This window comes from Rhagoletis zephyria, unplaced genomic scaffold (assembly GCF_001687245.7).
Source record: "Rhagoletis zephyria isolate East Lansing unplaced genomic scaffold, Rhagoletis_zephyria_1.1 Rzeph_scaffold_13823, whole genome shotgun sequence".
Classification (NCBI taxonomy): Eukaryota; Metazoa; Arthropoda; class Insecta; order Diptera; family Tephritidae; genus Rhagoletis; species Rhagoletis zephyria.
Genome location: NW_016170893.1, coordinates 3352 through 15200, shown reverse-complemented (window position 1 = coordinate 15200; position 11849 = coordinate 3352). Strand labels below are relative to the sequence as shown.

Below are 11849 nucleotides of genomic sequence, written 5' to 3'. Positions count from 1 at the left end.
TTAGGTTTAGCTGGTTTCCTTAATTAGTTTTCGGAAGGTGCCCTGCTAACTTCCACGGAAGTTAGCAGGGCACTCGATATTTTTTAAAATATGTCCGCGGCAAAATTATTCTTTTCACGGATAATTTACGGATAATTAACGGCAAATTATGCGATAGGAATTTTTGCTTTGAGAAAAAGTTGTCCTGCCAAGTTCAGAGAGGTCTGATTAGCATAGGCCCTGTGTACTTAAAAAAATTGTAACACTTCTGAGAAAAAAGTTTGAAATTTAGGTGAAAATGTGTTGCATGTTTTTGTAGAATTACAAAGTTTTTAACTTTGGTTTATATGGATTTTGTTAGAGAATGAAATGTATTTTAATTTAAAATTCCTAAAAATAAATAAATAAACATAAGTGCCAAACAATATCCCTTTGAAATGGGAGTGCTGTTTTATTGGCCAATACTGTACATAAATCAAAGTTTCAAACTTTATACAAAATTTAAGAAAATGTAACAAATTTTCATAAAAATTTCAAGCTTCATAATTTTTATAATAGCAATTTTTGAATAGGAAGAACTCTGACAAAAATACGACTTTACTTCGTTATCCTCATTTTTAATTTTGATACCTTATTCAAGAAAAAGGTGCGAAAATATGCGACAAATATTTCAAAAATGTCCTTAAAACTTGTTCTGCATGAATTATTAGTAAAAAGAAAGCGCTATAAAATGGTACAGGATAAAAAACTTCATACCCAAAAATGTTATAAAGAATCAGGTTAAAAAACTCGAAATTTTGATGACTATTCTGAATTTTATAAAGTTTAAAACTTTGATTTATATGGTTTTGTTTAAAGCTTGGACAATATTTTTATAGAAAAAATTACAAATAAAGATTAGCTTGAAACTTTGATTTATTTAGTTTTACTTAAAGCTTGGTCAATATTTTTATAGAAAAATTTACAAAAAAAATCAACACGTGAACACTTGTTTGAGTCACTCTATATGTATGTACATATATGATGACACATTTCTTAACATTTATTCTCTTAAGCGCTCAATATGCCTACAAATAAATAACTATCTTTACAACAAAGTGATTGCCTTCATTACAGTCGTTTACATTTGCTAAAGACATCAAACCATATCTTATCTTTGTACATATAGTATTTTATATAAAGTCAAACGAACGCGATGCACTTAGAAGCTGTTTCAATCGTTTTCTGTTTTTAATATTTCTCCAGGTGAAAAGGGCAATGAGTTTCACATATCCCCCAACAATGCGGCAACGTACAGTGGCGGCTAATAGTCATGCAATGCGCCAGCAGTACTACTACTTATTTTTCTTTTACTTTACAAACATATTCTTGTTATTGTTGTTCTCGCAACTTCTTCATTATCCCCAAAAAAAATATGCTTAAGGAGGTGCTTTAGCGATTGCGGCGTATCGGATAGTCTACCCTTTCTATTGAAGTCCCTCGAAATCAAGAATTTTAACTTTGTGCTTAATAAATCCCTAACTGACTCAGTAAACGACGAAAATCCTCGAAAACTATGCAGTGCTGCCAAGTTTTTCCGTTTTACAACACTATGTAGTCGAGTCGAAATTTTAGGCAATGACATGAAATTTTCGATACGATTCGACTCACGAAAAACGATTCGCATTCGACACGACTCTCGCAATAAGCCTGAATATGTTAGTGTTTGGCCGAGCTTGTATCATCAGGCTCATGCATATCTATCCCTAATCAACCGCCAAAAAAGCGTAAACGGCCGCCGAAATAAAAAAGCATTTCTGCATTAAAAAGAAAATTTTGAAAAAATATCGGTTACGGTCACTTTGCGTTAAGACTTTGACAGGGGCACAGTGCCTTTTAAGCCGATAAGAACCCTTACGGCTGATTTTTAAAACCTCAAACGTTCACCAGTCCGTATCTTAGTCAAAGTCAGCTATAAAGATTTTGAGATCTCACAACCTTTACCTTAGATATACATATGAATATCTATATATAAATAGGCAAGCATGAATCAATTGGGAACAATTTTCTCCTATGGTTCTCAACCGATTCGATTGGTTGTTGCTTTGTTGGAAAGGTGTTTGGTAGGAGGAGTGCACACAGTTTTAACTTTCCCGATAGGTGGCGCATTTATGGTCTGATTTGTTTCAAAAGCGGAATATATATTCGCTATGTAAGGAGAAATATACCTGCCAAAATGGACAACATATTCCGAGTTATTTCAAATTCACGTCCATGCAATATGCTATTATATCTTTGATGCTTTCCATTTTAAGGTGCAATCCCGTATTCCTCGGACTCGGACTAGTAAAACTGTCAAAAAATAAAAATTCACTCAGAGCGAGAGAGTAACATTGAAAAGTACGGGATCGCTTTCTAGTAAAAAAATGGTAACTTCTGTCAACTTCAATATAACCTCCAAATTTTGGTTGTAAATTTTTGCTTATTTTGTATGTAAACGCACTCAGCTCACACATGTAAATAACCAACAACACTTTCAAATTCATTAGAATCCACTTAAACAAGTAATTATATACTTTTCAACATGAATTAGGAGAGTGCACTTTTCTTTTGTTTACAATTTGGTTGCCAAACACACTACAGCTTATCGTTTGACACATTTACCAGAATTTACCAGCAAAAAATTCTCGGACTAAAACTGGTAACTTCCGTGTCTCACAGGGCTTCATAAACACCACCTCGTGCTATGACACATGCTGCCTGAGTAGTTTTAAAACAGCTTCCGTAATTGGCGTGAATCGATATTTTGGTAATCGATGTGCTTAAGCCGCTGTTTGTTAAGGCCGTCCGACCTTCTCGCTACTGTTATATCAACTCCATAAGCGAAGCCACTGCAATTAGCCTATGGTTCGTCGTTATCTTCTCGTCTGTTCCTGTTTGTCGATAAAAAAACAGCCGTTCTCTGGGTGGATGGTAGGACGCCTGTATCATAACTATGCTACTTAGTGAAATACCTTTTTCTCTTCGTAACACAAGTGATTTGCTGCAGCTAAAATTCTGAGGTGAGCTTAGCCATTTCATGATGTCTTCTTCATATGCGAGCTATTGAACCCACTATTCTTATCCAAAGAAAATTAATATCAAAAAAAAGATCGCGAAAAAGACTTGCTAATTTTTCACTTGTATTTTGCTCGCCAATTCGCGCTTTCAAGTTCGTTTCCCATTTCACGCTTCCATGCTGTCTACTACAACCTACATTTAACTCTAGTGCTTACCGCCTCTCGGCGTGTTATCACTCTCGTATGTATCATTGCTTGATTTCTCGCTGCTTGCATAGTTATTTGATTTTATTTACCGCAACTCAGCTGTTCTTTTGTTATTTATGTGGCTTTGTATCAAATATTCGAAGCCACTTCTACGAGCAGCCAACCACAAATCGACAACAGAAACCTTTTGCGCAGCACAGCGTCTCAAGCGCTCAAGTCAATGGTGAAATTTCAGTTTAGCTGTGCACAATGGCAAAAGCGCTGCTGCGTATTTATATTTATTTTTAAAATTATCAGCTGTGCACTTTTTTAATTATTATAATTTTTTTTTTTTTGTAATATCTTTTAATAGTTTTCCTTTTTTCACCACTTCAGGTGCATATTTATGCAATACTAGATAAGGGTGCGGGCGCGCGTGAAATAAGCGCAATCAAACAGGGAAATTTGCATCTAAAATTGCAATTGTAAGACTGGAGTGGTTGTGGAATGGAACTGCGTGGAATATTAATTTCTTATATAAGCATGAGCATTATTAAAAAAAAGTGATGGAAAAAATGTGGTTTTCTGTGTCGTTGGATGAGGTAGGTTGAGAAACGAACTTCTATGTAAATTATTTAAAAAAATGCTAAAATGCGGTTGTGTATAAAAAAATTTAACAATCCTATAAAATGATTTAATTTATTAGAAAATTGCTTCGGAAAACAAAATAATCAGCTGTTCCTAAAACTTGTAACTTCTGGCTGGTTTAGCGCTTTTATACTTTCTTGCATGTTTCTTAGTTTTTGGCAAGTTACTGGTTAGTTTGGAGATTCCGAAAACACAATTTTTTTCGGAAATTTGGTTACTGGAAAGTTACTGGTCATTTTATTACTGGCAAGTACGAAAACATAGGTATTGTTTGCCGAGAGGCGACTACAAAACAATGCTGGCATCTAAACCGGTACACACGTTATATGAAATTTAAAAATATGGAGTCTTAAGAAATCTTTAGTTTGAACAATTCCTTTATTCCTTTAGGTGTTTGAAGAGGGTTACCTCCTCCTGTTGAAAAAGTTAGATTCAAATTATTTAATAAGGTAAATGAATTCTTAAAAGTTGTTAATCGATCGAAATAGGTTTGAAAGGGATTTACTTCTGAACTGTATTTTGGAGAGTTGCCACGTGTTTAAAAAATCTATTTCAACTTAATTCGTCAGTTAATTGTAATATAGTTCACAATGCCAAACAAAAGATTTAAAAAGATTTAAGTTTGAAAATACTTTTAAAGAGGGTTGCCATCTGTTTAAAAATTCTAATTTATGTTACTTATACACAAGTTAAATTAAATGCTAAAATTTTAGTACCAAGCGTTAGAGTTTTAAGGAAACTTTAGTTTAAAAATAATTTTGATTAGGGTTGCCATCTACTCGAGGTGTAATATATCAACAGCATTTTTTGCGAAGGTCGCCATTACTTCGAATTTCAAAAATGAGATCTCAAATTAAAGCACTGGGCCGGTACACATTTACCGGATTTATTTTTAGAAGTTAAGACATTTTATAGCGGTGCGGAAGATCTGAAATTTGATTAAATGAAATACCGAGAGCTCTTTTCACTCAGACGGATTTAGATGAAACATTATGCCTGTTTATAATTTTAAATTCAGTTGGACCTTTTAACGACTTGCGGGTTCACTAGTACATACATATTTATGTACGTATGTTTTTGCCGTGCTGGTAAATCTTCAAAATATATCAGCTAAATGGAGTTATTAGTACTACTTTTACGTTTAACCAGTAAATGTAAATCCATTAAAATTTCATTGCAATCGTACAAGGCTATAAAAGTACAACACAAAAAAAAACATTTAAAATTTATATTATATTAAAACATTGCGTTAAGCACCCTAAATTTTTACATATTGCCATACACAGTTTAATTAATTTCTTCTATACATTTATTCTCTACTCTACAGAACGACACCTCCAATACGAATGTACCGATTAGCAATGATTTCAAATCGATTGATTGCTGCATTCCTGTCGCCAAATATGAGCTACCCGACTACTCCACAGATCATTCGTTTCTACTGATGGACGCCGAGGAGAATTTACGTATACCCACACCAGAGCTATTTCGCAAGAAACTTAAATGCAGCGATGACACAAAGATCAAAGTAATTTCCATATTCGGCAATACAGGCGATGGCAAATCGCATACAATGAATAATACTTTCTTCGACGGCGCCGAGGTGTTCATGACATCGGCAGAGCAGAATTCTTGCACGATAGGTGTCTATGCGGCACTGCAACGCGACATGGATGTGCTGTGCCTGGACACCGAGGGACTGTTGGGCTCATCCAAACACCATAATCGACGCATACGCATGCTGTTGAAGGTAAACTGCATATTTTGTTATAAAGATCTAACTTGTTTTAATAATATTTTTTTTATTTCATTTCAACATAGATTCTGGCCGTTTCCGACATTGTTATATATCGCACACGTTCCGAACGTCTACACAGCGATATGTTTGAGTTTTTGGGATCTGCTTCTGAGGCGTTTTGCTTGCATTTCGCACAAGCACTGCAGTCGTTGCCAGTGCCAGGCACAGCGCAAACGCTTGGTCCCGCGGTCATTATCTTCCATGAGACACAGCACACAAACCCGCTTGATGGTTGTAAGTACATGCCTATATACATACATACATGTACAAAAAGGAAGAAAAAAATAATTGACAAGAAAATATTAAGCCATTAAGACGCTTTAATATTTTTTATTGACTATTTCTTTATCATTCCATTTTTATTATTATTTTGTACATTTATTTATTTATGTATTTTTTGTTTTGTTTTTGTTTTGCAGCTGTTGCCGAAAGCGCCGAAGATCAACTGCGCAAATGTTTCGAACGTCACAATCAGAAAATCAACGCTTTCAGTTCAGTGCGCTATATAGGCATACAAACGCCAAAGCATGTGGCCACCGATTATAGTAAACTTAAGTCTGCTATAAAATTGGAAATCGCTAATACCACCGTACGTTCGCCCCGTCAACCCAGTGTTGTGTTCAAAGCAATGAATGCGCTCAATACCAAATTCTCCGGTGAAATAGTGGAGAAATCAATAAATCCATTTCCGGAACAATTTTTCACATGTCCGGTGCGTTGTGAAGCGTGCAACCAGCGCTGTCAGCGTTCGATGGGTCATTTGAGCGATGGTGAGGCGCATATGAATCAACAGCCTTGCAACTATCAGAATCAGTATGACAATAAGAAGTACCTGTGCAAAATATGCTACAAAAATGGCAAAGAGGTGAGTTGAATAGAATTGGTTTTTTCATAAAAAATTACATTTATCCAATTTGCAAAGAGTATCCAAGAGCTTATCACACATAACTGGATAAATGATTGTCCTAGGCGAAAGTAATTAAAAATAAACAAAACATAGAATAATTTAAGAACTTCGTAAATTAGCAACATTCTCCGAGACTGAGAAATTGCATTCCAAACATCAATCACTATTTCCCGAAACCTGCCGAAAGTAAAATACTACAATCTTTTGTCCATGCGACCATTTTACTTCGTCCGATACTTTCAGCTCGAGGCACACGATTTTCTTTGATCGGGTGAATTTAAAAATATATATTTTTTTTTTCACAGAACGTCGTCACATTTAGCACACAAACAAAGAACGACAGCTCATGGTCAGGATTGGCTAAGTATGCATGGAAAGGTGGCGTCATCGATTGTCCAAGCTGTGGCGAAATATACAGATCACGTCAATATTGGTTTGGTAATAAGTCACCGGAGGAGACATCTGTTAGGTAAAGCGAAATTTAAAAGCATAATGCTAAACTGTAGCAAAAAGATGAATTAAATGCCTATAAAGGCATACATACTTAAAAAAATATACATATCGCTTATTTACTTCAATAGTGTCATAACTCAAAAAAACAGAACTCGAGAAAACTGCTTTAAAGTTTTGAATTTACATATACTCCCATAGTAAAAATGAATACATATTTTGGTTTAGTGGGGTACTGTTAATCGATACAGCTATGAAATTTTTACACAACATAGAAGTAAAAGTAGCGGTAATTTCTGCGTACTTAACTCAATATTAATAGTCTTTGGATTATGACACTATTGAAGTAAATGATCTATATGTAAATATAATAAGTATAACATCAAATTGGCTTCTCATTTTGGTATTTATTTCCAATGATAAAAATTAAAATTGTATTTATGTACAATATGTCCAATTTCCTCACACATACAGATCAATAATTGTACACGTTTGGGAGCCAAAGGGTCCATCACACTCCGCACAAATGGTACTCGATAGGGTATCAACACTCGGCGAAGCACTACCCAAACTCCATCCCAATGCAGTGACCGGTTGGCTAGCTGACTGGGTGGCGCCCGGCTATTGGAAGCCAAATAGTGAAATTATTGTAAATAAAAAAACTCAAGAAAAAAACTACAAACTAAATACATTCCCATATTTCGTTTTACAGAGCTGCCATGCATGCCAGAAGGTATTCGAAAATACTGGTTTACACAAGCATCACTGCCGCAGCTGTGGCGAAGGTTTTTGCCATGCATGTAGCCAAAAACAAATGCCAGTGCCAGCGCGCGGCTGGTCAGAGCCTGTGCGAGTGTGTAATTCATGTTATACGCTATTGCAGAATAAACCGAATGCGGTGCCGGGTAAGAAATGCTGCGAAAATAATAAAATATTAGTAGAGATAATAGAACGCATTTAAAAAAAGAAAAAAAATTTATAAAAATAAGAAATTCCCAGAGTATAAAAATTTTGGAATGTGAATTTTGTAATCGGTGCACTTATCGAATGCTTCCAAATTTCATTTCTGCACTTAGCACTTTTTACTTCTGCTTTTTACTTTTTTTTTTATTTCTACACTATTTTGTTCACATTTATGCACCTCAAAAAATATTACTATTGTCCTTCAAAAGAAAAACTATATATACGTTTATATAAATTTCTTATTGTACAGCAAATACAACCGAAGCATTTAATCATACCAATTCCAATTCAAATTCAAATCCAAATAATAATATCACAGGCCCACCAACGACTGAACAAGCCGACATAAGTGTGCGAAAAATAGGTGAGGTAATCATCAATCCATTGGGCAGCATAACAAAGGGAGCTTATGAGTTTACCAAAGGTATATATAAGAAATTTTGTGTGAATATACATCTCCCACTGAACATCAATAAATTTACATATGTATGTACATCTCTCTCCTTTACCAGGCATCATTAAGGATACCGCCCGCCCCTCATACTGGGTGCCCGATGCCAAAGCGCCAACTTGTTACATCTGTGAGACACTCTTTGGCACTGCTGAAGAGTTGGCTATAGCAAAAGCTAATAGTGTCATTTCCAGTAGCAGTGGCAACCGCACCACTACTAGCAGTCCCGCACCAAAAACACAAGAAAATATTGTCAATGGCAATGTCGCCGCGGGTAGTAGCGCTGGTAATATAACGAATGGCGGTTTTAATATTCCCTCACCCATTGGCGACTGTCTACGCCATCATTGTCGACGCTGCGGTCAAGCAGTGTGTGAGCACTGTTCGCAACAACGCCAGCCGGTGCCCGAGCATGGCTGGGATGTGCCAGTGCGTGTCTGTGATAAGTGTGCCGATCTGAAGCAGTGCGATCCGACCATTGGTCAGGCAGCCAGCGGCAGCAGTAATAAAGTTGCAAAATAATTAATGCGTATGCAGCAAGATTTAATGCGTCCCCGACTTGAGGCGGTTGCATTTAAGATGTATGCGTGAAAAAGAGGAGCACGATTTTTTCTATGCGCTGTGTGTTTTGCATTTTATTTTTATTTTTGGCCATTTGGTACATTGGACTGCATTAGAAAGTGGTAGAAGAATCATGTCTATTACGGTATCCGACGGATGCCATTCGCACGAATCTAATACTTCACTCTCGCTTGTTATTACAGTGAGAATCAGATTAGATCCGTGCGGATGGCATCCGTCGGATATCGTAATAGGCATGAATATCTAAAAAATAATAATCCCATATAAAAACATATTTTCCCATTTCTACATTTTTCAATTGATATTCACCTATACATTTTATTTTAGGACTACGCATGTGAACTACAAATGTTAAATATGAAGCGTATACGAAATTTGACTTAGTGCAAGTTTAAAAAGTTATCAGTGAAGTTATCATAGCGTCTGGCAAGTTTTTTTTTTCAAAGCCTCCATTTCTTCAAACGTCTCTTCATTAATAAAATTTACAAAATTTTCAATAAGCGTTCTACCATATGGATTAATCGCTTTAAGAACGCTGGTTTGGCTGCTCCACCAAATAACTCATAGCAATATATTTTCGGTTTACTTGGGACAGTAAAGTTACCATGTTCCCTTACAACTGTTTTTCTTCAAGGGCACTTGCATTTTAATTATTTTTCTTTTTCGGTTATCAATTCGTCGGAATACTTTTTTTTTATGTATGCTACCGCATAACTGGACCACGTCAACCGATTTCGATAATTCTTTTTATATCGGAAATGTGGTGCCTCAAGGGTGGTCCCATACTAATTTGGATTAGATCCGATCATTGGATTATGAAGAAGTTAACGGTACTCCTAAATTTTTATATCAGAATTGAACTCGGTTGTTTGTTTACTTAAAAATTACTTGTTAGTTTGCTGTGCTCAGTGAGGCTTTTGGAAATTTTCAAGTTTAATGTAACTAATTACAGTACCATTGAATATCTATTTAAATGTTTATACGCTTCATTGTACACATAAGTATGTAGTCAATTAGATTTTTTTATTTAACTCACAAAGGCTACAAAATTGTAACGAATGATTGTGATACTTGCTTGAGAGTTTATGTGTATAGTATATGAATGTTTAAAACGCATTTTGTGATGCTTATTTTTCCCACAAATATATAATATACATATTTACTTCTATATTTAGTACCCATATAATATATGTATAAGCTGCATGCTAAAGCAGAATGTTTGCTATGTATGCTAAGCAGCATCTTTATATGAATACTATGTACGTATGTATGTGTATACAAAAATTATTAAAGGAAATTATAAATACATATGCATGTATGTTTATACGATACTTTTATTACTACGATGTTATGTTAATTTAGTTAAAAACAAAAAAAAACTTAAAAGCAAATATCTTACATTTAATGCAAAAGGAAATTAAAAGTTGTCATGTAGTTTAATAAATTTATTTGCTCGAAAATACGCTCTAATACTTGTTTAAATATTTATTTGCATCAAACTCAATGGGTGATCTTTTAAATTGTCCGTCAGTGAAGTATAGACGTTCTTTTGTGCATGCAGTTACAGTTGCGCGGTTATACTTAATGCCGACACTTGCATCCTCGTTCGCGCACTGTGGACAACGTAAGCAACCCATGTGCGAGATACCGTAACCAATCCGAGTGGAGCCTTGGGCCACGGCAGAAAGAGAGGGAGGTGCGGTGTGGCCACTGGGAACTATTCAGTTTGAGGGATCAAAGAAGTCAGCAGCATCTGTTAAACAGTAGGGCGGATTTGTGGTTGGGGTAAACGAATGATCCGCATCAAAGCTAAATTCAACAAGCTAAGCCGCACGCCCCGATGGAGGACTAAAGAGCAGTTCTGCGAACGCTTATAGGGAGCATATGAGCGCTGCCTCCTTCACAATGTCAATGTGATTGTATATTTTATCGCTATGTGGTAAAGAAGGCAATATTGGTCCAACAGTCTCAAAATTCAGCCTTTATCGGGTAACCTCTGGTCAAAGAACGAAGGACCAAGTCGATCATGTTGTTATAGACGGAAGATACGCTTCAAGCGTTCTTGACATCGACTCGGTTTACTATCTTGTTCCGGCCAAAGTGCGCGGGCGCCTCTGCAATGAAGAACGTGCATCAGGCAGTGCGAGTGTAATTAAAAATAAAAAACTTTGTACGCCCAAGTTTGATAGGCATTTTCTATTATTACAGTATACGGCGAAATCAACTTTTTTTTTTCTGGGTATTGGACCAAATAAATTTTTTTTTAAGAGATAGAGTCATAAGTAATAAAGTCTGTGTTCGTATGGAAAAGTAGCTTATGTCGAAAGGCCGGCTTTAGTATAATGCGGCATTCCGTTTATTTTTTAAACGACAAGGAATTTTTTGATGAGACTTAAAAAGAATATTGACTTGCTAGAATCGGAACTATTTCATGCACGTTTATTTGCTTAAAGTTGTTTAACGGCTTAGCGCCCGTAAGTCATTCGCAATCGTATGCTGCGAATGCCGATTTATACTAAAGCCAGCCTTTCGACATAAGCTACTTTTCCATACGAACACAGAAGTAATTTCTCCGATTTTCGGAGTTAGCCTCCGAAATTGAGATATGGGTCTTGGAGGTCGAAAGAGACCCTTGGTAAAAAATTATTTTTAAGTATTGTATGTAAATAACTAAAAAAGTAAAAGTATAGACGTAGTCCGCCTTTTGCTCTTATTTAAACGGCATATAACTTTTTTGGTGCAAACTTATATTACAGGTGCTTTATAGCACTTAAAAACCAGTTCAAAATTTTTGAAATATATATAATCAGCCTCATTGCGTAAGTCGTAAATTAGGCTAAATTGTAC

General features: G+C 35.7%; 1 protein-coding gene across 4 annotated transcripts; it reads left to right on the top strand.

The window, feature by feature from the left end:
* Positions 1 to 3114: 3114 nt before the first annotated feature.
* On the top strand, positions 3115 to 9113 carry LOC108378319 (zinc finger FYVE domain-containing protein 1-like). Of its 4 annotated transcripts, none has more exons than XM_017634612.1 (10): positions 3118 to 3447; positions 3600 to 3805; positions 5179 to 5601; positions 5673 to 5883; positions 6069 to 6514; positions 6862 to 7025; positions 7481 to 7655; positions 7719 to 7911; positions 8220 to 8393; positions 8482 to 9113. In XM_017634612.1, exons 2-10 carry the CDS (start codon positions 3770 to 3772, stop codon positions 8940 to 8942), a joined length of 2283 nt encoding a protein of 760 aa, XP_017490101.1. In that variant the 5' UTR covers positions 3118 to 3447; positions 3600 to 3769; the 3' UTR covers positions 8943 to 9113. The 4 variants fall into 4 exon arrangements, with proteins under 4 accessions (XP_017490102.1, XP_017490101.1, XP_017490099.1 ...); XM_017634611.1 differs by having other exon boundaries at positions 3435 to 3492; XM_017634613.1 differs by having other exon boundaries at positions 3115 to 3805; positions 8289 to 8393.
* The last annotated feature ends 2736 nt before the right edge of the window (positions 9114 to 11849 follow it).

Coding starts and splice junctions, on each gene's coding strand:
- LOC108378319 (XM_017634612.1), top strand. CDS start 3,770: ATGGAAAAAATGTGGTTTTCTGTGTCGTTGGATGAG. Junction 5,602..5,672: donor GCATACGCATGCTGTTGAAG/GTAAACTGCATA, acceptor ATTTCAACATAG/ATTCTGGCCGTTTCCGACAT. Junction 5,884..6,068: donor CACAAACCCGCTTGATGGTT/GTAAGTACATGC, acceptor TTTGTTTTGCAG/CTGTTGCCGAAAGCGCCGAA.